The following is a 22,810-nucleotide window of genomic DNA, read 5'->3' on the forward strand; positions in this document are numbered from 1 at the left end:
ACAAAAAATTGGGATGCCAAATGTCCAGGGGAAGGTTCTGAGAAGGCTCAAGGAAATTGAGAGCCCATCTTAGGGGCTCTAGTAAAATGAAGACTGAGAGAAACAAAGTCACCATCTATTAAAACAAACAGAGAGAACAGCTATTTATGCTAATGGCAAAAGTTAGACAAGAATGAAAAAGGATGAACTGGCCACAGATAGGCTGGAAATAAAAGGCAGCTCTGTGCTACAGCCAGTTCCATGCCCCTTGGTCAGACAATGTGTACTAAGTGGCCAGCAAGCAAGCAAGACAGAGAAAACAATTAACTCTTGAGCTCATCCTGCAGCCTTTCCTGCAGAGGAGGGGAGAAAATAATAAAAAAAAAAATGCATTTCTCTCCTCTAACCAGTTGCTGATTTCTCTCAAAAGCTGTAGATACTTGCTGTTAGATACTTACTAACTTTGAGACACCTGTCCTGCTATCAAAACGGATTTCCAAGGTATCAGAGGGGGCTGGTGGGTAAAGAAGCCAGTAACTTATGCTTTGTTTCCTGTAGAAACCAAAATAAAATGGATTAAGTGTGGCCCTACAGGGATTTATGCTTTTCTCTCCCGCTTCTGCTTCGTTAGGACCGTGTAACTCCAGGACCCTCACGGAGCTCTCCCTTCACTCTGTCGATGGACTCCCCCCGGAGGAAGCCCCCCGGCGTTCATTCTGCTCTGTGCATATTGTCCGCTTTGCCAATGTGAGAAATAAAGACGTTATCCTGAAGCTGCAATGAGATTTAGTTCAGGCTTCATTTGGGGACGGGCTATAACACGTTACCAAAGTACTTTTTTTACAAAAGGCGTCGTTCCGAGCAAGGCTCCTCAGGGTCGCCCCGCGCTCTGGGGGTCGCTGAGCTCGGCCCGAGGCTGCTGGAGCCCCGCGCGGGGCGGGCAGCCCCCTCACAGGGGCTCCGCCGGGGGCCCGACCCCGACCCCCCCCGGGCTCCTCCCGCACCGCAGCCCCAGCCCCAGGCGCAGAGGCTCTGCCCCCGCAGCCCCGCCCCCGGCCCGGCCCGGCCCCTCCGCGAGGCGGGGCCGCGCAGGTCCCGCCCCCGCCCCGCGCCGGCGCCGCGCGTCGCGAGGCGATGACGTCGGCAGGCGCGCGGCTGGCGGAGGGGCAGGGATGCACCGGCGAGGCGTGGGCGCGGGCGCCGTCGCCAAGAAGAAGCTGGCGGAGGTGAGGGGGCGGCGGGGCCCGCGGCCGGCCGGGCCGCGCAGCGCAGCGCAGCGCAGGGAGCCCCCCGGTAGCCCCCCGGTAGCCCCCCGGTGGCTTCCTCGCTCGCCTGGGGCCGCGAGTCCGTGAGGAGCGGCACCTCCTCCGCTGCGGGGTTTGCCCGCCTGGCGCCCGGCGCCCTCCCCAGCGGCCTCCTCTCTTCCCGCAGGCCAAGTACAAGGAGCGAGGGACGGTCCTGGCCGAAGACCAGCTGGCCCAGGTGGGAGGTCCCCGCCGCGCCGTGCCCCGTGGCGGTGGGCCCGGCCGCCGCCCTCGGCGTCGTTTCGCGTCCCGCTTCGGGTCCCGTCTCCCGGCCGGGCAGGTCCGCGGCCTCCCCGGCCTGCGGGGCGCAGAGAGCCCGGTGCCGTCCTGAGCCCAGCCGCGGGTTCGCAATAGCCTTGTCTTCGCTCTTGTTCGGTATTGGTTTATGTTCGGCGTTAAAGCATGTGCGTGTGAATTGTTATCGAGCGCTTCTTTCTTGCTTCCTGCTTCTTGAGTCCACCGGTGCCATTTGTACAGGGTGAATCCTGACTGCTGCTTTAGGACGACGTCCACTTAGCACGTTATGGGGGCTGTGATCACCAAAAATGTGTTAAAAAAGCGTTAAGACAGAAATAGTTTTCTGTAATTCTCTTCCAGATGTCTAAGCAGCTGGACATGTTTAAAACCAACTTGGAAGAGTTTGCCAGCAAACACAAGCAAGAGATCCGTAAAAGCCCAGCGTTCCGGGTCCAGTTCCAGGATATGTGCGCAACAATTGGAGTGGATCCTCTGGCATGTGAGGAGCAGGCACCAGGGGTCAACGACTAAAGATTTGCTTTACTGTCCTGTTGTAAACAGTTTTTAGTGGAGCTTTCCTTGAGGAAAGCTAATGGCATTTTGATTCTTGGGGTTTGTGAATTGGTATAATATGCCTGTAGGTCCTATTTACTTAAAAGGGTAGCAAAAGAGGTGGAGATGACCAAATTGGAGACTCTTCACTGAGGCATCTGAGTCCTCACAGTGAGGTTTGTGAGCAGGCTGCTTGGTACCAGTAACTGTCAAGGAAGATGTTTTTGGCAGTGGTCCAATCGCTTTCCCCTTTCTCGCTTCACAGCTGGTAAAGGATTCTGGTCAGAAATGCTGGGAGTTGGAGACTTTTACTATGAATTGGGCGTGCAGATTATTGAAGTTTGCCTGGCTCTGAAACACAGGAATGGAGGTGAGAATCGCTCTGTGTCTGTTTTCTAGGAGAATGGGAGTATACCTTGTCCACGTAAAAACGAGTCTCATCGCTCAGCATAGCATTCTTTACTAGATTTCCCAGAATATGGAGCTGACAGTTCTGTCTCCATTGCACCCCCCAAAACGCTTGTTTTGTTTCTACAACATTTTATCACTGTACCACTGGTAATTACCTAGCTTCACTGATTTCTACAGAAATCAACCAACTCTGCCCTTCCTAGATAACAAAACTGTAACTCCTGGTACGGTGGGAAGGGAAACAGTGATAAATGACAGTCTGGAAGTACAAAACCATTAAGCTATTGCTTTGAGACTGGCAGTAAGACTGTCTCTAAAGGATTGCAGCAATATCTAGAAGAGTTAGTGTCAATCTGTGGGAGGGTAGGGAGGCCCTGCAGAGGAACCTGGACAGGATGGGATGAGTTGTAACATGGTTTAGTGCTGGGTCCTGCACTTTGGCCCCAACAACCCCATGCAGCACTACAGGCCTGGGGCAGAGTGGCTTGAAAGCTGTGCAGAGAAAAAGGACCTGGGGGTGCTGGTTGATGCTTGCCTGAACATGAGCCAGCAGTGTGCCCAGGTGGCCAAGCAGGTCAACAGCATCCTGGCTTCTATCAGGAGTAGTGTAGCCATCAAGACCAGGGAGGTGATCGGCCCCCTGTACTTGACTCTGATGAGGCTGCACCTGAGTACTGTGTTCAGCTTTGGGCCCCTTGCTACCAGAAGGACATCGAGGCCCTGGAGCATGTCCAGAGAAGTGCTACGAAGCTGGTGAAGGGCCTGGATACAAGTCTTATGAGGAGTGGCTGAGGGAACTGGGATTGCTTAGCCTGCAGAAGAGGAGGCTCAGGGAGACCTCATTGCTCGCTGCAACTGCCTGAAAGGAAGGTGTGGGGAGCTGGAGGTCAGCCTCTTCTCACAGATAACCAGTGATAGGACTAGAGGGAATGGCCTCAAGTTGCATCAGGGGAGGTTGAGGTTGGAAACTCAGAGACATGTCTCCTCTGAAAGAGTGGTCAGGCAGTGGGATGGGTTTTCCAGGGTGGTGGTGGAGTAAGCATCCCTGGGGGGTGTTCAAGGAAAGGTTGGACGTGACACTTAGGGGCATGGTTTAGTGGGTGACATTGGTGGTAGGGGACCAGGTGATCTTGGAGGCCTTTTCCAACCTTAACGATTCATTGATTACTAGTGGTAAGTGCCTAATGAAAATGTACTAGGTGTTCACTCCAAAAGGGCGATCGGAGACCAAGAGTGGGCTACAGCAAAGTCCAGTTGAAACTCTGACAAGTTTGTGGAGGAAGGCAGCACCAGGGTGCTGCATGTTAACTGTAGGAACAGAAGTGACTAAATGCTTATCTCATACAAGGCTTGAAATGGGGAACAATGAAGAACCCACTTGTATAATGTAAGGCAGGGGTGATTCAGTGGTAAACACAAAAAGGAGCCTTTACTACTTGTGCTGGAGTAGTTTTCTTTCTGTGCAGTAAGGTTTTCCTGTCTCCTTTTGTTGACTTCTAGGTCTGATAACACTAGAAGAACTTCATCAACAAGTGCTGAAGGGAAGAGGGAAGTTTGCTCAGGAAGTAAGCCAGTGAGTGCCTGGATATTACAGGAGGGTGGAATCGAGTAGCATTTGTGGAAGAAAAGAGGGTGACTGATCTCAACTAGGCTTGAAGTTGCTGCTGTTAATTTGACTCCAAATTCTAGCAATTGAGCCACTTACACATGCTTTGTAGTTAATGACTTAAATATTTCAAAAAGCAGGAGTGATCACTAAAGCATGAAGAACTGTCCTCTTGAGCTGGAGAGGATGAGTTCCTTGCAAATCCAGCTCTCTTACTGTCACAGTCTGCTGAAACTGTTGTGGTCTGAACTGTAAGGAAGGGACCAATACATGCCCTTACAGAAATCAATGTTAGGACCCAACTCACCATAATTAGTAAGTTGGGCTGAATCTTAAATTTAGCGCTTGCAGCTTAGATGCTACAAATGTCTTTAATGAAACTCTGCACTTCTGTAGGGGGCAAAGATATAAACACTAAAAGAATTTTTTTGGCTGTTGATTACCTGAAATTGCAGCAAGTAGCCACTTGCTATAGCTTATAGCTTCTTCTCATCTGCAGAATTAAAGAAGCAGTTTGAGAGAGGCTCTCTTGGTGTAAAGCCTTGCATTAACCCTTGCTTTTCAGGGATGATCTCCTTCGTGCAATCAAGAAACTGAAGGTCTTGGGAAATGGCTTTGGGATTATCCCTGTTGGTGGAACATATCTGGTCCAGTCTGTACCAGCTGAACTGAACATGGATCACACAGTCGTCTTGCAGCTGGCAGAGGTACTGATCCAAGCTATTTTAAAGTACGACCACCCTGAAGGAATCTTATTACTTCCAGGACAGGGAAAGCATGGTGTAGAAAGCGCAAATTCCAGGACAAATATGAATCTAGAACTTGTGCTATGATTAGATCAGACCTGTGGGCAAAATTGTCCATGTGCAGCTATGGACTTGACTATAAGCACACAGTATTTTTCTCTCTCATTTCAGAAAAAGGGCTATGTAACAGTCAGTGAGATCAGGTCCAGTCTGAAATGGGAGGTGGAACGTGCAAAGCAAATACTGGTACGTATGAAGGTCTCTTGTGCACAGTGGAGTTCAGTGATCGGGGTAGAATGGCTGTTCCTGCAGCACAGCTGCATACACTACGGTGAGGTTGTGTTACCATAGCATGTACAGGTGATAGACCTGCAGGGTACATACTACTTAAACATAGGTTAAAGACAGTAGAGTCTCAGGAGTTGTAGATATTCCTGTGGCTTTACTAGTCTTGGTTAAAACTTGAATTTTGTTAGCTCAGGTCCTGCATAAACATGCAGGGTAGATCTGACTGGATGTCCAAACTGTATCTTTCCCTGCTCAAGATGAGTAAAAGTACTGAGTTCTACACACTCCATTACCCTACAATAAAAGTGGGATGAGGCCTGTGAATGGCTTCTCAGCCATTTAGTTAAGTTTTACTCACAGTTTCTGCTGTTTCAACAGGAACACTTGCTGAAGGAAGGAATGGCCTGGCTGGATACGCAGGCAGCTGGAGAACCTCAGTACTGGCTGCCTGCACTCTTTACAGAACTGTACTCTCAGGAGATCACTCCAGAGGAAGCTAAGGAGGCAATACCTTGACTTTTAAGTGTTCCATGCATGTATATAATTCTTGTGAGGTTACTTGCATATCACCTAAAACACAGGTACAATGGACTTGAAATAAATTTTTTTTAAAAAAAGTCTAGATTGAGAAGTTTAATAGGACTAATTCATACTTGCTTACCTTCAGATTTTCTCGTGTTGTGAATTGAAATACCACTTACTGTTAAAACACTAATTACCTTGTCACAGCAAGAGAAAAAATATATAAGCTGATATTGCAACTGCAGTCTCAGATGATGTATATGTGACTGTGTAATGAATCTTAGAGCCAGCAGTGACATCTCCAGAGCATCTTAGAAACTGTTCTGTAGTCCTCTGCTCTGTGAATAAGCCTTTGTTTCACTAAGGAGTACCACAGTCTAGATTCTGCCAAAACAAACTTTATTGCACAAAAAAAAAATCTTATGTACAATAGTATATAAACAAGGTATCTTAGAGTGACTCTTGTGCATATATTTCAACTCAATTAGGTCTAAAAATCTGTTGCTAAAACATCTCTGCCTAGAGCAGTCATTTGAGGATTGTCACTTTGAAATGGAAACATTCAGAAATGGTAGGACAGACAACATGAGAGCTATAAAACTAATACTTCTCTTTTACAGCCACATGCTAGTTATGTGAATAGTGTCCACAATAAGGCATTTTCTTGTTTTGTTGTATCAGTGGATGGTAACGCCACATGCATCACAAACAGATTTCAGAACCAGCTCTGCCTTTAGAAGGCAGCAGAGTCACAGCTCTATCCACAATGCTACTGAATGGTGACAAACAACGTGACATTTACAATGGAATTACAGAGGCGGAAGTGTAGCATACAGCTCATGACTTCCCAGGAGATCCTGCTGCCTCCTGAGACCTTATTTCAAGGTGAACACAGCTTTATTTACTCTCACCTGGTGTATGTGTTGAGTGAGTCCTATGTAAGTTTAGCTTTCCCTTGAGGGAAGACAGGGTTTAAGTCAGACTCATACCAATGACAGACCCTGGGGGTGTTGCTTGCTAAAAGGGAAAGGTTCCCAAGTTGTTAAATGGCACACTTACAGTTCAGAAATGTTTCCACCTTTTAGCGTATCAGAGCTGCTTAAGGAGCAGTGTGCAGGCTTCTGACTTCTACACGAGTTGATATAAATCAGAGACTGAAAATAATTAAATAATTCAGTGATATATGGGACATTGCCTTTTTGTACATTGCATGGCAAGGGTTTTCTGACCCTTACTTCTATGGTTGTGTTTTCTTAAAAAACAAAACACAAGGATGACCATTGGACATTCTCCCACCACCAGTGGGAGTCTGAAATAGAGCCACACTGGTGGAAGTTGTTTAAGGAGAGGGCCTAGGATAATGTGCAACTTTGTGCTTTCTATCAAAGCTCCTACGAAAAAAAGTAGATTAAGCTATTTATTAATGAAACATTTTACTACTGCAATCAATCATCACCAGGATCTTTTACCTGAAGAAAGTTTGTATTTATTCTCCATCCAACTTGCACTGAATACATCTCTGCTGTAACTGTACTCGCAGCTAGCAGATACTTCTCTGACACACTTGCCCCTGGCAGTAAAAAGCTGCTGTCTAAAACATTCAAAGCACCGAAGTGTTAACTTTACAACACTTGTCTAGCTTGTACTCAGCCAAGTTTGGCAAAGGAATTTCAGTCAGTAACTAGGTGTACACCTCTGAAAAGCTCCACCCAGAAACAGTGGCTTCCTTAGCTAGATTTTGCCCCTTATTCTAGCATTTCAATCTGATGGATCAAGGTACCAGTGGGGAATGAGGTGGTAGTAAAGAAAGGGGGAGGAAAATAAAATATTACATTGACTAGAGAGGTGGAAAGTGAGAATTACTTCAGTTAAGGAACAGCTCCAAACAGAGCAGCCAGAATAAAATATTTCTAGAATACTAAATTCAAATAAAAACCTTAAAGATTTAGACAAAGTAGATTTATTTTTAGTGCCCCCCCCATCTCTGAACCAATGTTTTTCTCACTCTCCCTTTCCCAAAACACCAGGATGAACACATATGCATTCAATTAATGGATTCTTGCAGTTTCCACTTTTCATCCTACCCTTTGTGCCTAAAGTCTCAGTGGACAAAGTCACCCAGGGCTTGTGTAAAGCCTTCAGAAAGGAGCCCAGATTCCACCACTGCTCTTTATCTTTGGTCTGTCTAGAACAGCATCTAGAAGAAAGACATTAGGTAGATGGGCTCAACAGAGCAGAGGCTCCATCTCTCCCAACCTGCGGAAAAAGGTTTCATCCAGGCACATAGTGCCTGGGCCCTGTCACACCCCAGACTCATCAGAGCGCTCCCACCGCTACAGCTCTGTATTCAGCATGGCCCCAGGGAAGGGCTCACTGTCTAGGAACAGAAAAGCTGTAAAGAGGAGTCGCAGTCTAGATCTCATTCTTTAATCAAATGGAGACAAAAAAAATAACCAGTGTAGATATTTTCAAAAAATAACCTGATGCCACATGCTCTGGCTTTCTATCAGAGTAAGTACCTTTTAAGAGTAGCCTGTCACAAGCTTGGCTTTGTCTAGCATGAAGTCTTCTCATTCAGCGTTATCCACCAGAGCAGTAAAAGGAGACAGAAGAAGACATCCTGTAGTTCTCTCCACTCTGGCATTGGTTTGGTTGTTGAGTCTGTCAGGGGTACTCTAGCATGAAGACAACATTCCCACAGCTTGGCCTCTCCACTGGTAACGCAGCTCTAGGCTTTGGAGCAACTTTGAGCGTCTGTCTCTGTCTCAGAGGAGCTGCTCTCAGAGTCTATTTCTGTATTTGCCTGCTGATGTTTCTCTTGCACCTTCTGCCGAATTCCTTGCAAACGGACTAATAGGGATTGATAGTCAAAGTGGCCTCGTTTTTCACCAAAAGGATCCTGGAAGGAAGCCATAGATAAATATATTAATATAGACCTTTATCATTCTGGCAAGAAGTAAAAATAAGAAAGCTGTACAGTAACTGGGCAACAAACAAATAGTTAAAGGTTAAATCCTGTCATGTGACCAAGGGGCCTCTAAACAGTGTCATGGTAGAGGTCGAGGACTGCAGGTATTTTCTGTTTGGAGTCTTTTGGGAAACCTTACACACCCAAGCAAACTTCAAAGGCAGCTAAAAGGCCAAGCAGATATGAAGTGGATTTCTCCTAGCAGGCTTGAAGAAGCAAACTATTTAATAGAATCATAAAATGGTTTGTATGGGAAGTAACTTTTAAAGATCACCTAGTTCCAACCCCCCTGCCATGGGCAGCAACATCTTTCATTAGACCATCCAACCTGGCCTTGAACACTTCCAAGGATGGAGCACCCACAATTGCTCCGGACAATGCGTTCCAGTGCCTCACCACCCTCATCGCAAAGAATTTCTTCCTTATGCCTGATTTAAATCTACCCTCTTTTATTTTAAAACCATTACCCCTTGTCCTACCACTACAAGCCCTGGTAAAAAGTCTCTCTACATCTTTCTTATAACCCCTCAAGTATTAAAAGGTCACAATGTGGTCTCCCCTGAGACTTTTCAAGGCTAAACAACCCCAACTCAGCCTTTCTTCATGGGAGAAGTGTTCCAGCCCTCTGATCATTTTTGTGGCTCTCCTCTGGATCTGCTCTAACAAGTCTACATTTTTCTTCTGCTGGGGGCCCCAGAGCTGAATGTAGTACTCCAGGTGGGGTCTCATGGGAGCAGAGTAGAGGACAAGAATCACTTCCCTTAACTTGTTGGCCACACTTCTTTTTATGTAGCTCAGGATACAATTGGCATTCTGGCCTGCAAGCACACATTGCCAGCTCACGTACAATTTTTCATCCACCAATATCCCCAAGTCCTTCTCCACTGGGCTGCTCAATCCGTTTATCATCACCCAGTCTGTACTGATACTAGTGATTGCCTCAACCCTTGCACATGGCCTTGAACTTATGAGATTCACATGGGTCCACCTCTCAAGCCTGTCAAAGTCCCTCTAGATGGTATCCCTCTCCTCTAGCATATGAACCGCACCACTCAGCCTCCCTTATGTTACCTGCAAACTCGCTGAGGGTGCACTCCGTCACATTGCCATTGATAAAGATATTTAACAGTACCAGTACCAATATGGAGCCCTGAGAGCCACCACGTACCACTGGTCTCCATCCGGACATTGAGCCGCTGACTGTAACTCTTTGTATGCAGCCATCCAGCCAACTCCTTATCCAGTGAATAGACCATCCACCAAATCCATCTCTCCAACTGAGAGACAAGGATGTGCGGGACCATGTCAAAGGCCTTACAGAAGTCACAGTACATTACCTCATTAACTCTTCCTTACCCACCAATGCAGTGATTTCACTGTAGGACATCAGATCAGTCAGGCAAAATTCACCCTTTCTGAAACCATACCTACTTCAAAGATTGGGTCTCATGCTCACTTCCAAGAGACAGGAAAATATTACAAATGAAAGCCTCTAAAATCCAGAGGCCAAAGACTTGACCACACTTTATATTAGTGCTACAGACCCTTTCCAAATTAAAGCCTTGCTATTGTCATTTCATCAAGGCACCCAGCTGCTTTAATACTTTTTGCTTTTAACCCTACTCCTGGTTAAAGACACGTTGCCAGAGCTATACAAGGTGGTGGTGGAATTTACCCTGTCCCATCAGATGCAGTTCTTTGGTGCAAGCCAACACGCAGCCCCAGAGTTAACCAGGCAGCACATTTGGCAAGCACTAAACTGATACTGAACATGGAGTGACTTCATTTTAAATATTGGGTAACAAAGACAACAATGGCATCTCTCCAGCATGTTGTGTTCATACTTCCTGTACTACTATTTACAAGCAAGCAGAAAACAGACCGAGGCAGTCACTATCTCTGGGAACTGAGCACAACACAGTACCAGGTCAGTGTTCTTCATAAACCCATGGAGAAAGCAACTGAGCCCTGTATCCTTGAAGAATAAAGAAGAGTTGGCCACACCTTACAATCCTCTACCCTCAACAAACTGCAGCCTCTCTGTTCAGCACTCTGTAGGTATGTCTGTCGCAGATCATGATTATGCGAATTTCTCACTTCAAACATGAACTCTCCTGTTTTAGGAGTGCTTTCATTTTATGAATTAAACAGTCAATGATGGTACACAGGAAAGAAGGATCTTTAGAGACGCTAGATCGTTAAACCAATCGCCTCCATCTTTTCTTAACAGTGTAATTTCTCAATGAGTCAAACAAGAGGTGCCTGATGAGGGAGGAAGACATGTGCATATGCAAATGGCTTGGCAACCTATTCTTTAAACTGTACTTCCCTGCAGAAATAAGCTCCTTTGTTCAACCTGTCTATATGTGTCTGCCATATTGTCACTGTTCCCCCCACTCCTTCCTCCTCCAGGAACTTTTAGTCTCAGCCAGCCAGCCAGCCACTTTCAACCTCATCTGAGAGAACAAGGAGTTCCAGAGAAAAGTTCCTCTCTACTGTATGAGCAATGACACCTCAGAAAACGAAATCCCACTGGTGTCTCAACAGGAAAACGTTGCAATAGAGTTCAGTTGTCACCAGGACTGGATAACCTACATGTGCCTCCCCTGCTTAACCCCAAATCCACATGAAAACAAACTGTACTGATTCCACTGCCCAAAGCACCACCTGCTTGCCTTGAGAGTGACCCAGGTTCAGCACTGAAAGAACTCTAACAGCCTTGAAAACACCGTGTGCCTATGCTGGACTTGGGAGAGGTAGCTTTTTATTCACAGGAATGTCTCAGGTCTCAGGTTCCATAGTTAATCCAAAGTTGAAACGTACAGTTGATAGAAAAAGGTCCAAATCCACCCCACATACATTTAGTTGTTGCACATCACCCATTGCAATTGTCTATCACTAACTACAAGTGACTTCAGGTATTTTGAATCAAAATTCTGAATCAACAAGAAAGTTGTCTGCCACCCACCTGCATTGTCTGACCTTGGAGATAAAGTCTCTCTTTGCACACCCCTTCATAGAAGTCGTAGTATTCCATGAAGGATTTCTCCATTACACCCCTGAACACAATCAGAGCAAACAGTCAGAGAATGACAGTGTTACAATGGTCACATCATTCAGGGCTGCAACACCCCACTGAGCAGCAGTCCATGTAATCAGCACAGCTCAACCCACACAGGGCATCCCAGACAACTGGCTGGATACAGCGAGGCAAGACACAGATCAAAACAAAATACAGCACTGCTACTGTAGCCGAACAGATTCTGCATGTGGTTTCACAACAGCTTTGCTTTTCTCTCCCTCAGATTTTTATTTTTTTTCTCTAAGAGAAGGCACATTTATCCTCAAAAAAGTCAGAGGATGCAGCCAGTGTGCACAGTATCACAGCCTTTGTCAATGTACAGCTCCTGGGCACCGCACAGATGCAGCCACCCATTTCAAAAGAAATAAAACCACTCTTCACTGCACCAGGATGAGTTAAAGACTTGCTCTTTCCTGTAGCAGTTCTCAGGAAGGGCAACCAGAGAACTTTAACCTGCTTCCCCACACCCACTTTCTTATGTTCCCTCCCTGCCTCCTTTCCATACCGTAGTGGCTCAGGACAGGGACACTTTCCTTCCAGCATGTCACACACTGCTACTCGGATGGTCTCATGCCGAATACACTCATTATAGTTCTTGCTGTCCCCGGGGTGCCTCTCCTGGAAACAGAATTTGGGCCAGTAAGTCCATGTGACTGGAATCATTCTTTGTCTCTCTCTCATGGGCCCGATGAATTTCACTAACGCAAGAACCCACTACAGCATTGTCTGTTTTGTGTACACTGAACTAACTTACACTGCAAATGAAAAGCTGGGAAGATTTCCCAAGTCTAAAGAGCCTTGGATTCACACAGCTGTGGAGACAGACAGCTGATAAAGTCAGCACAGCAACCTGCCTCTCTTGGATGCTGGAGACACAAAAACCTGAGCAGTTTGTTTCCCGCATGATGTTATATCTCAAGAAAGCCATATTAGGAGCCACATAGCAGAGAAATGAAAAGCCATCCCATCTCCTCAGCAACTTCATGAATGCCTCTTGTTCTTCTGTTACTTAACACATACAAGAGCTAAGCAGCCTCCAGTACAGAGCTGGGTTGCAACTCCTCCTCAAGATCTGACTAGAGGCAAAGCAAGCTGTAAAGGAGCCACGTGACATAGCCCGGTTTTCTCCCCCATTTCCAGAGCAGAATTTGCCATTAGGAGCAAGGTTTAGAGTGAACACACGAATAGCTGCAGAACCAGAGATGATCCACCTTCAGGTCTCACCTGCTCAAAGCCGGGTTCATTGTGATAGGGGTTCTCAGTCATCAGAGATTGGATGGAGATGAGGACCGAAGAGATACTCTGTGCTGGGCTCCATGCGGGCCCGGTCCAAGTGCTGAGGCATCAAAACAGAAGAGCATCAATTAACAACACAGGACCAGCCAAGTGACCACCATCCCTCCAACTACCAAAGATCAAAAAGCTTGTGAAACTACCTCTATAGCTTACAGAAATATGACAGAAAAAGCAACAGCTGCTACAGATATACAAAGCACTGGACACTAAGAAAGTTTTCAGGTTGAAGGCAGTTTATTCTCTCAGCCAGATGAGTATGCTAGCTTCAGCCATGCAGCAGGCTGGTGAACTTTGCTGCCAACATACACAGGGCACCACACATGAGCTGAGCAAAAGTAACATTTCCAAACACTTTACAGGGCACCTTAAAACTATGGTTATCATCTCACACAGCACCCTGAAGCAACACATCCTACCAGCACTACAATAAATCAAAGCCTGCAACTCTTAAAAACTGAAATCTAACTCTGAAGACTTGAACAAGACCATCACTGTTGCAGTTTGTAATGCAGACATTCAGCACAAAGTCTGCCACCAAAAACACTAATCGATGCTCTGCTGTAAGAACGAGGTATCCGTTTAATACATACAAGGTAGCAAAAAACTCTGAATAGACAAACGTGATCAGGAAAAGCCATTCTGCTGCTTGCCCTTAACATCCTAGTTCCAGATACAGACTTGTCTCCCAGTGAGCTGAACAAGGATGTACTGACCCATATATCCTCTTCCTAAATCCCTTCACTCACAGCTTCCCATTTCTGCCAAGGCTGAGACTCTTTATTCACTCTTCAAGACACGGCTACACTGCATGAGCAACAATGCAGCTTGCATGGAAGTTGCTGGGCCTTCAGACCCCCAAGGTATGGATGTGCCCAACACACCTTAGTGCTTCACAGGCATTGGCATCCAGCTTACTGGATCACAAACCTCACAGAGCGAGATGTTTCCCAGCACACTGTCTCTCTCACCCAGCCATGGACCATTAACTATCAGCTGACAAGTAGCAACTACTTGGACCAGCTGTCGTTTAAGGGGCTCATGCAGAGAACTCCAGAAATGATCCCAGCAAAGACAACGTTATAAACTGCATCAATGCTCAGATTTTGTTTGATAAAATTCCTACAGCAATTCAAGCTACCTTCGCCACCTGGCTGCCTGTATCTGTCTGCAGCCAAGGGAAAGTGACACTGACACCCCAGCTGCACCAGTCTAGAGTCTCAGCAAAAATCTTTCTTTATTGGCAGATTAAACTGTCACAGCTGGCATTAGGAATATCACACTATGGCCACAGTTCCTCTGGTGGAACCCTAAGAGCCACTGGATCAAACAGAACTTTCACGTGTTTGAAAATCAAGTACGTGAGTAACAAGCATCTGCAGCAGTGGAGCCTGCTTGAACAGGCAGCATGGGAGCAGTGCTTGCAAGTCATTACACCCACCGCTCAGCCCCACGTACATGTAGGTGGAAGCCCAGAGCAGTCAAATGGCTCTCAAGGAAGTTCTTAGTGGCTTTTAATCTTATTTATTTATTTTTAAAGCCACATGGAGAAAGGAAATTAAAACCGCAAAAACCTACATACAGACAGCATTAAGGATCGGGTTGCAAAGTGCAAGAGCAGAAGAAACACAGTGCTCAGGCCAAGACTTTGCAAGGGGAAGAAGAAAAACAGCAGTGTCCACTGAGCTCCGTGCTTCCCTTGCTCCATTCTCAGGCTCTTTTAAAGACAAATTAGATTCTTATTTCAAAGGAACTTGTGCTGCTTTATGACTCTGATCTAGCACATGATTTTACAGAAGCATAAACGTGCATCGAACACGTCTGGGGCAAGATCAGGGCACTGTGCATTGAGAAAGATGCATGAGGCAGAACACTACCTGCAGCTACCTCCTGGTTTCCCACCAAAATAGCCAAAGTCTCTTCTTACCCTAGAATACTCAGGCAGACTTTCCCATTGCGGTAGAAGTTGGGGTTAAACCTCACTGTGTTATTTCCTGTTGTCATCAGTTTGACCCTTGGTGGGTGGATAGGATAATCTGGAGGACAGCGAAACAGGAACAAGAAGAAACCCCCTTCATAAGGCGTGTCAAATGGGCCTGTGATCAATGCATGAATCTGGAAAACAAAAGCCCATCTTGCGCACCACTTCAAAACTGTGCAGCACCCTCAAATCCTCAACAAAGCCCACGGAAGGCAAGAAACCTCCACCCAGGCAGCAGTATGGATGCAGCATCTTTCACAAGCACACACCATACACGGGCCATACTTAACCCTCCCTCCTTCCCTCATCAGAGGGAGCCACTGCTGTGCACTTCTCTCCCCTCTGCCGCACTCAATGTGCTTCCAACGTGAAGTTTGGCCAGAGTCCACAACAGCTGCCTCCCCTCCCATATATCTCTATACAGCCCAAATGGAGAAGATCACAGTTCGGCTGGTAAGCTCTGCTTTAAAAAAAAAAAAGATTTCACATATGAAAAAAAATATATAGCTAGTTTTAGAAAGAAAATGTCAGAATTTCTGCCAATACTGGAATAATCCTCAATTTCTCAATTTTACAGTCTTGTGCTGATTTGGTCGTATTGTAACCAGTCAAATTCTTTGCCAGGATCTGAAGTTAAGACCCTATCCTCCCCATGCTAATTACCCTCAAAAATCTCAATAGTATACCAGGAAATCTTCTCCCACTGGGCTCTTACGGAAACTTTCTCCTTTTCCATCCTCCCAAAGTGATCCAAGCAATCTTCCTTAAATGATCCTCTTACTTAGCCTAGGATTTTAGTTAAAAGCCCCAAGGCTGGTGTTCTACAAACCTGCATTTCAATTGATGGGCATTTTGGCACCTGCGGCTTCCAAGCCAAGGGAAGCCAGAACTGAGCCAAACGCCCCAGGCAGCAGTTGTCTGTGCAAAGCCCCTTCCTCTGTGCTAGCTCCAACAGGCCAAGAGCCCTGAGCCTGGAGGTGTTTCTACTGGGCGTGCCAAGTTTGTCAGGGGGGTGGGAGAAGTGCACAACAGAGAAACCAAAAGCAACCCCACACACACGCACACACAACTTTCTCAGAAACCAGCACAGCCAGATGAGGTGACACTGGCTGGAAAAAGGGCAGCACCAGACAAGGAATGCACTGGATCACAAACACTGAGCATCCTCACCCTCCCAGATCACTGCACTCCCTCAGACGTAATTGGAAATTCCCAGTTTTGGAAACTCCCTACAGCCAGGAAGCCAGGAGGGGAAGAACTGGGGCAGGAGAGGCCATAGACATGCCGGCCCCTAGGGACAGGTGCACTAGAGACACCGTGGTGGAAGTGGCTGTGCAGGTTGGACTTGCACGAGATCCTGGTACCGGTGAGAACCAGGCAGGCAGCTCCACAGCAGGACGGGATCTGGGCCCAGAGACAAATCCCACTACCAGTTCACAACAGTTAAACACCTCCACCTTGCACAGGTGGGTTACAGATACTCCAGCACTGTCTGCAACTGGTAGGTGCTTCTCATTTCCAACTCCTCGAGAAATTCCCCATGGCTGACAGCTTTCCACAGAGCAAGTCTCTTCTTTGAGCTGCTCTATTGACTGTTTTCAAACATCAGTAGAATAAAACAGTCTGGGACAGCACTCCACTAGAGTTCATACGGCCACAAAACAGTGCTGGCTTTATCTGTGGAAACTCCTCAGATTGCTGTGATGTTCTCTCTCCACAAAGCTAGTTTCCTTGACAGCATCCTCCCATTTAAAATGCAGCCCATCTCAGTATCACCAAGAAAACCAGAGGTGCATTGTGCTCTTACAAGATTCCCCCTGACTTCTCTCAAAATGTTACGGAAATACTCAGGAGAATCTTCAGAGCAGCTGTCAACAGCAACACGCAGAAGAGCATGAAGCTGAAGCAGTTCCCAATCTTCTCTTACCTTGGTCATGTCATGGGGATCAGGCACAACAAACATTCCTGGGGGTGGTTCCTTGTAAATGGACATGATATCCCTGAACAAAGGAAACAGAAATTAGTCAGGATCTCCCTTGACGTTCATCAGCCCTTGATGCATGGAATGTTCTAGATGACAAATCTGTGTACAGATGCAAAGGCACAGATTTTAAAGATGGAAATCTGTAACTCAGAGTAAAAGATGTTCTTTTTCTTTAGTCTGACTGTTTTCTGGCTGAGCTCTCTTAACTTGTCCTAAACAATAGTTGAGGCTGTTCAAGAGTACACGGAGCATTCACTTGGTCGATAAGCAAGACATCAGCCCGAGCACACCCTGACTACCTGCTGCCTCGTGTTATACCACAGATCAACTCCAGCATATAAAACTCCAACCATAAACTTCTCCTAAGGTAAGCACGTAAAACTTCCCTCAGGTGAATTTTGTTGCTTAACAGTCAACTTTCCCCCCCCCATGTTTTCTCTCTCCCCACTCAGACTATCTACAGGATCCCTTTTGTATACCCAGTCACTTGTTTTCCCCAAACATACAGTGACTCAACTGTCTTTGAGAATATAACTGCTCTGTCAGATTTGGTTTTAATCGAACAGTAGGTTCAAGCATTATGAGGATGTATATACATGCAACTTCATCACAATGCCCTTGTTTCCTGGACTAACTAAACTGAAAAATAACAAATCCCATACAGGTCTGTGTAGTTCACAGATAGACTGATTGATACCCACCACCTTTTACTGCCAAAAGGTTCCCCCCATAATCAGGGCTGCACCGAGCTCCAGGACAAGCTATCACTAGACCTTCCCATTCAGGAAGCAACCACAGCTCAGCATTTGGATCGGAAACTGACAAAACACCTGGTGCCATCTTTGGAAGACATTATACAAGCTCTAGAACAGGCAACAGGACAAGGATGGGCAAGAGCCCAGCAGGCAGCAATACTTGCTCTGAAGGAAGAGGAAGAGCTTGTTGAAACGTTGCCAGTATTTCTAACAATAAAAGACCACGTTGCTCATAACATCAAAGGCTATCAACACACCAGATTTAACTAGATGGTTATTTACAGAGTGGGAGCAGACAACTAGGTGGGCACCACCAGGAAAGAGGCTCACTACTGGAAGTTTAGGATAAACGCCTTGCAAACCTCCACCAGGCTGCTGGTGGGGGCCGGGCGAGAAGCCCGTTCCCCTCCCCGTTTAACAGCGTCTGGAAGCAGCAGGCGGCAAGCCCGGGGGCAGGATCTGGGCAGCGCTCAGCGGCCACGGGCACCGGCAAGAGCAGCCCAAGGAAGCTGCCCGGGGTGGCGGCGCGCAGCTCTGCGGCTCCGGGGCGGCTGCGGTACGGGAGCCGCCCTCGCCCGAGCGCCTGGGCGAGACCAGGCCCGGGGCCCGCGCTCAGGAAAGCCCCGGGGCGCGGCGGTGCCCAGGGGCCGCCCCGGGCTTCGTCCCCGGGCCCAGCGGGGAGGGGGCGGCGAGGCCCGGGGCACGGTGACCGGCGCCCCGGGAGCAGCGGCCGCGAGCCCGACGGTTCCGCCGCGTTCCGGGGCTCGGCCCCCGGGCGGCGGGGGCGACTCTCACCGTTTGATCCGCAGGAGGCAGGCCGGGCTGGGCCGCTCGCTGTCCCAGTCGCCGCTGACCGTGGGGTCCCAGAAGGCGGAGTGCGTGAGAAGCGCGGCGCCCGCGGCTGCGGCCGCAGCGGCGATGGGGGCTCCGCCGCTCCCCGGGGCGACGCCGGCACTGGCCGGAGCGGCGCCGAAGCCCGCGGCCGCCCACAGCTCGGCGGGGATGAAGACACCGGGGCTCCCCGCGCCGCCGCCGGGGCCGGCCGAGGCGCCGCCGCCGCCGCCCGCCGCCAGCACCGCGGCCGGGGCCGGGGCCGCCTCCTCGGCGGCCGGACTCTCCGCCATTCCGCGCCCGGCCTCGGGGAACGCCGCTTCCGGGCCTCGGCACCACCGAGTCGTCCGGCCAGAGGGGCCGCCCCCTCGCGCCTCCGCCGCTCGCCGGCCAGAGCGCCGCCTCCCCCGGGCCCCCTCCCGCTACCGGCGCGAGCTCCCCCGAGCGACCGCGGAGCCTCCCCCCGGCGCCAGAGCCGCCCTTCCGCGGAGACACCTCCTCCCTCCCTCCCCCTCGCAGGGCACAGCGCCCCCTAGCGGGCGGCGGCCTCCCCGCACCGCCCCCGGAGGCCGCGAGCTCCCAACCGCGGCGGCGCGGGAGGGGCCGCAGAGAAGCGGCTCCCGCGGCGGCCTCGCGTCCCGCCCGCCTCGGCCCGCGGGGCCAGGCCGAGCCCCCGGCAGGGCGGACGCCCAGCACGGCCCCGGGCCGCTCCCGCACCCCCCCGGGACGGGGCCGCCCTGCTCGTGGATCACCCCCTGTGCCAGGAGGGGTTTCTGCTGCTGCAGCGCGGGATGCTGCTTGGCAGCGTTAAGACAAAAGCTGAGCCTCAGAGTAGACAAAAGGGCAGAGAGGACAGACTGCTCCTCTGCACAATTACGCGTTTGTCCCTAGCAGCCAGACCATCTGACTGCAAAGAATCTTTCCCCTTCTTCAGCCAGTGAGTCTCCTCTGGGCTCTTTTTGGTTTCAGAGCCACTCTTCTCCAAATAGTCTCAAGGACGGTTTTTGTCTGTTTGTTCTTAAGCACAAGTCAAAATCCTTGTCTCACCCCCTTACCCTCACAGGGCACAAGCAGCTCTTGCAAAGGAGGACAGTTACTGTACCCCGCTCCCATCCCCAAGGAGGTCACAACCATGCTTCAGAGGCTTTAGTATACACGGCAGCTGCATTAATTCAATTACCTAAAGCAGATAACCAGACAAGCTTCTCAAATGGTCACCTTCCTACCTTCCTTAAAGGCACAGCTGACTTACCGCAAGGTCCAAGATTCAGGTTAGATTTTAAAACTTCTCTTGCCTAGTGTACTCCAATCTCAACAACAACTGAGGCATAAAACTGTTGGGGAAGACCACAGCTGTGGTCCTTTGCTTAAACCGATGCTTTGAAGAAGCCTATGAATAGTGTGACCTTGAAACCAGCTCTTCTTTGTGAAAGAAAATTCAGATGATATGGTAAATCCTTGTGTATTTACTGTTTATTTAATTTTCCAAATGCCCTTAATACACTACAATTCTAAGTACACTCATCTGTACCCATCACCTTTTCAATATTTCCTTCGCAAAATAAAGTGGATATAGCATTTTCATTAATAGTGTGCAGAGAAAACAATGCTTTATCAGTTCATATAAGTATTTGCTTTACTAGGGCAAAACTTCTTGGGATTTCTGAAAATTTGATGCATTGTTTGAGCTGTTCAAGGACATCCTCTCTTATCTGGCTGCCTTTGTATTTATTATCATCCTTTCTTCTCACCACCATTTCACATCTCCCTGCTGCTTTCTCTGTGGGTACCCCTATACTTAGGATATAACATTGTTCAACTTATACAAAAATGACCCCCAGGAGCTTCCGCACTGATGGACCAGAGCATAAGAAAAAAATAAAGCCACCAGTTTATTTAGAGAAATCTTTTCTTTAATTATCAGCCTCGAACACTCTGATGGAAGCAGACTCAAACTGCAGAGGACAAAGTGATGAAAGCCACAGCCAGGGCCAGAAGTTGTCACATAGCAAAGAGGATAAGGAATGCCACCATCAAACAGAAAAGACCCATGGCCTCAGACAGGGCAAAACCCAGGATGGCGTAGGAGAAAAGCTGTTGCTTGAGAGATGGATTCCTGCATGGGACACAAGGGGGAAAAAAAAAAAAAAAAAAAAAAAAAGAAGAAGAAAAAATAGATCCATGCTGAGTGGAAAACAAAACAAACAGACCTCATATCACCAAAAGCCAGGATTATGCCATACAGTCAAAAAATTTTGGAGCACAAACCAGATTTATGGCAGGCAGCCAATGGCTGGAATGAGAAAGGACTGCTTCACTTAAACACAGTATCTGCTTATACACACTACACATGTGGAGTTGAACATATATTCTAGGAAAAGCTCTATCCATCTAACAAGTTTAGTGATATAAGAAAGGAATAAATTCAAGCCAGCTTAGCACCTTACTTACCTGGCATAGCCAATGATCAAGCTGCCAAACACTGTCCCAATACCTGCTCCTGAACCAGCCACCCCAACTGTGGCAGCACCTGCCCCAATGAACTTAGCAGCAGTGTCAATATCCCTGGAGACAACACTAGTTTGGAACTCGCGGCGGGACAGCTGTGGATAGGAAACACCGGCTGGCTGCGGGATACAGAAGATACATATTAATAATGGCACTTAATCATAAATACAAAACTTCCTTTAATAAAATTCTTAATCACTATTTATTAGCTACTCAAGAGAGTAGGAAACAGCCAAACTTGCTAAGCCAGCTTCTAGCCCAGATCAGTGACAAGTCTTCTTACTAGCTATCCTCTTGATATACAAACTTACTCTTCCACCTCAGGAGAAACCATCAAGTACCCCAGACCGCAAGCACTGAGATAAAGGAGTCAACGTACCACATAAGAGTCTTACCTGTACAGTCTGAGCCTCAGGCCTGCTGAAAACAGACACTGGAACAGGCCTGGCCAGAGCCCTGGAACAGCACCGGAACTGAAGCAGAACACAGATAATTAACACCTATAGTTGGACATGTCCACGCTAATTCTCAAAACAGATATTTTATGAAGAACAATCTTGTTTTGCTTTATTTTTTTTAAAATACATCTCAAGAATGAAACAAGACTGATAACAATCATGTTAAGGATTGTATGTGCTGTGTGTGTTAATGATTGTATGACTGTATGTACTAATTTAGAGTATTTCTAGCTTAGCCAGTTGGATGAAATCCACAAGCAATACTGCCACAGACCATGCACGGCAGTACAGCGAGTATCACTGCTGCTACTGCACGGTTCAGTCGTTGTGACTCCATTTGTTTTATTCTTAGTTCGCACTTTGAGACAAAAAGATGACTGAGTATCTCTGCGATAATCAGTTATCTTATAATTCAAGAAAACCTCAGGCCCGCAGGCTGATGCGTGCCTCCTAAAGCCGTAGGTAACGCTCTGGTCACCAGAGGTCACCTTGTTTCCCCTCCTCGTTCATCGCACAGCGGAACAAGTCCACGCGACGCCGCCCCAGCTCAGGCTGCCCAAAGCAGCGTCCTGAGCCCAGCACCACGGGGAACGCCTCCGCGGCTGCACATCCCCGCTGAGCGCCGTTATCCCTCTCCGAGCGAACGCCACGTACCAGAGCCGGAGAGCCGAGGAGCGCCACGGGGGTCTGCATGGTGGTTTCCCTACGGGACAAAACAGCGCCGCGAATGAACCGGGGAGCAGAACGCGGCCCCGCGGCCGCCCCCCCGCCGCCCGTCCCGCGTCCCGCGTCCCGCCTCCCCCAGCCCCCGGCCCCAGCCCCACCTGCGCGGCTCCCGCTGGCGGCGGCTGTGAGAGGAGCGCGCGCCCCCGCCCCGCTCACCTTGCGGTGTCCCAGCGCGTCCTCCACGCCCATTGGCTGTCGCCGCGCGCCGCGCGCGGCATTCTGGGACTCTACTTGTGCTCCCCATTGGTTGCGGCCGAGCAAGTCCCCTCCCACCAGCATCCGGGACAGCGGGACAGGGCGGGAGAGCGGTGTGGCTACGCGGGTCTCCATTGGTCAGCTGTTCTCGTTGCGCGCTTTCTGATTGGCTAGCGGCGTGGAGGACTCTCTCCCAGAAGCTCATAAGGCGCGGGGCCGCTGCTTCAGCCGCAGAGCGGCCGCTGAGGCGGCGGGGAGTGGGAGGCCCTAGTGTGGCTGCAGCCGCCCCGGGCAGTGCCCGCGCCTCGTTCGGCCGCGGCACCCCTGCAGCCGCCCCGGGGAGCGGCCGGAGGGGGGAGCGGCCGGAGGGGGGAGCGGCCGGAG

General features: G+C 48.8%; 3 protein-coding genes across 4 annotated transcripts; 1 reads left to right on the forward strand and 2 right to left on the reverse strand.

Moving 5' to 3' along the window:
* The first annotated feature begins 1,116 nt into the window (after positions 1 to 1,116).
* On the forward strand, positions 1,117 to 5,802 carry SNF8 (SNF8 subunit of ESCRT-II). Of its 2 annotated transcripts, XM_084301297.1 has the most exons (8): positions 1,117 to 1,205; positions 1,411 to 1,461; positions 1,881 to 2,019; positions 2,338 to 2,442; positions 3,984 to 4,056; positions 4,655 to 4,796; positions 5,007 to 5,081; positions 5,502 to 5,801. In XM_084301297.1, exons 1-8 carry the CDS (start codon positions 1,152 to 1,154, stop codon positions 5,637 to 5,639), a joined length of 777 nt encoding a protein of 258 aa, XP_084157423.1. In that variant the 5' UTR covers positions 1,117 to 1,151; the 3' UTR covers positions 5,640 to 5,801. The 2 variants fall into 2 exon arrangements, with proteins under 2 accessions (XP_084157423.1, XP_084157424.1); XM_084301298.1 differs by lacking the exons at positions 1,117 to 1,205; positions 1,411 to 1,461; positions 1,881 to 2,019 and adding an exon at positions 2,046 to 2,248 and having other exon boundaries at positions 5,502 to 5,802.
* Positions 5,803 to 6,033: 231 nt separating this feature from the next.
* Positions 6,034 to 18,847, reverse strand: UBE2Z (ubiquitin conjugating enzyme E2 Z). The gene is made up of 7 exons (XM_084301361.1): positions 18,504 to 18,847; positions 16,897 to 16,969; positions 14,916 to 15,103; positions 12,920 to 13,031; positions 12,201 to 12,313; positions 11,582 to 11,672; positions 6,034 to 8,544 (listed from the first exon to the last, which is right to left on the reverse strand). Exons 1-7 carry the CDS (start codon positions 18,830 to 18,832, stop codon positions 8,374 to 8,376), a joined length of 1,077 nt encoding a protein of 358 aa, XP_084157487.1. The 5' UTR covers positions 18,833 to 18,847; the 3' UTR covers positions 6,034 to 8,373.
* Positions 18,848 to 20,430: 1,583 nt separating this feature from the next.
* ATP5MC1 (ATP synthase membrane subunit c locus 1) lies at positions 20,431 to 22,576 on the reverse strand. Its single transcript, XM_084301360.1, is given in 6 exon segments — positions 20,431 to 20,655; positions 20,991 to 21,166; positions 21,443 to 21,520; positions 22,160 to 22,208; positions 22,330 to 22,369; positions 22,372 to 22,576. Coding segments are annotated over 6 exon segments (648 nt in total). The 5' UTR covers positions 22,562 to 22,576; the 3' UTR covers positions 20,431 to 20,540.
* Positions 22,577 to 22,810: the final 234 nt, after the last annotated feature.

Source organism: Netta rufina (genome assembly GCF_964035555.1).
Source record: "Netta rufina genome assembly, chromosome: 24".
NCBI lineage: Eukaryota > Metazoa > Chordata > Aves > Anseriformes > Anatidae > Netta > Netta rufina.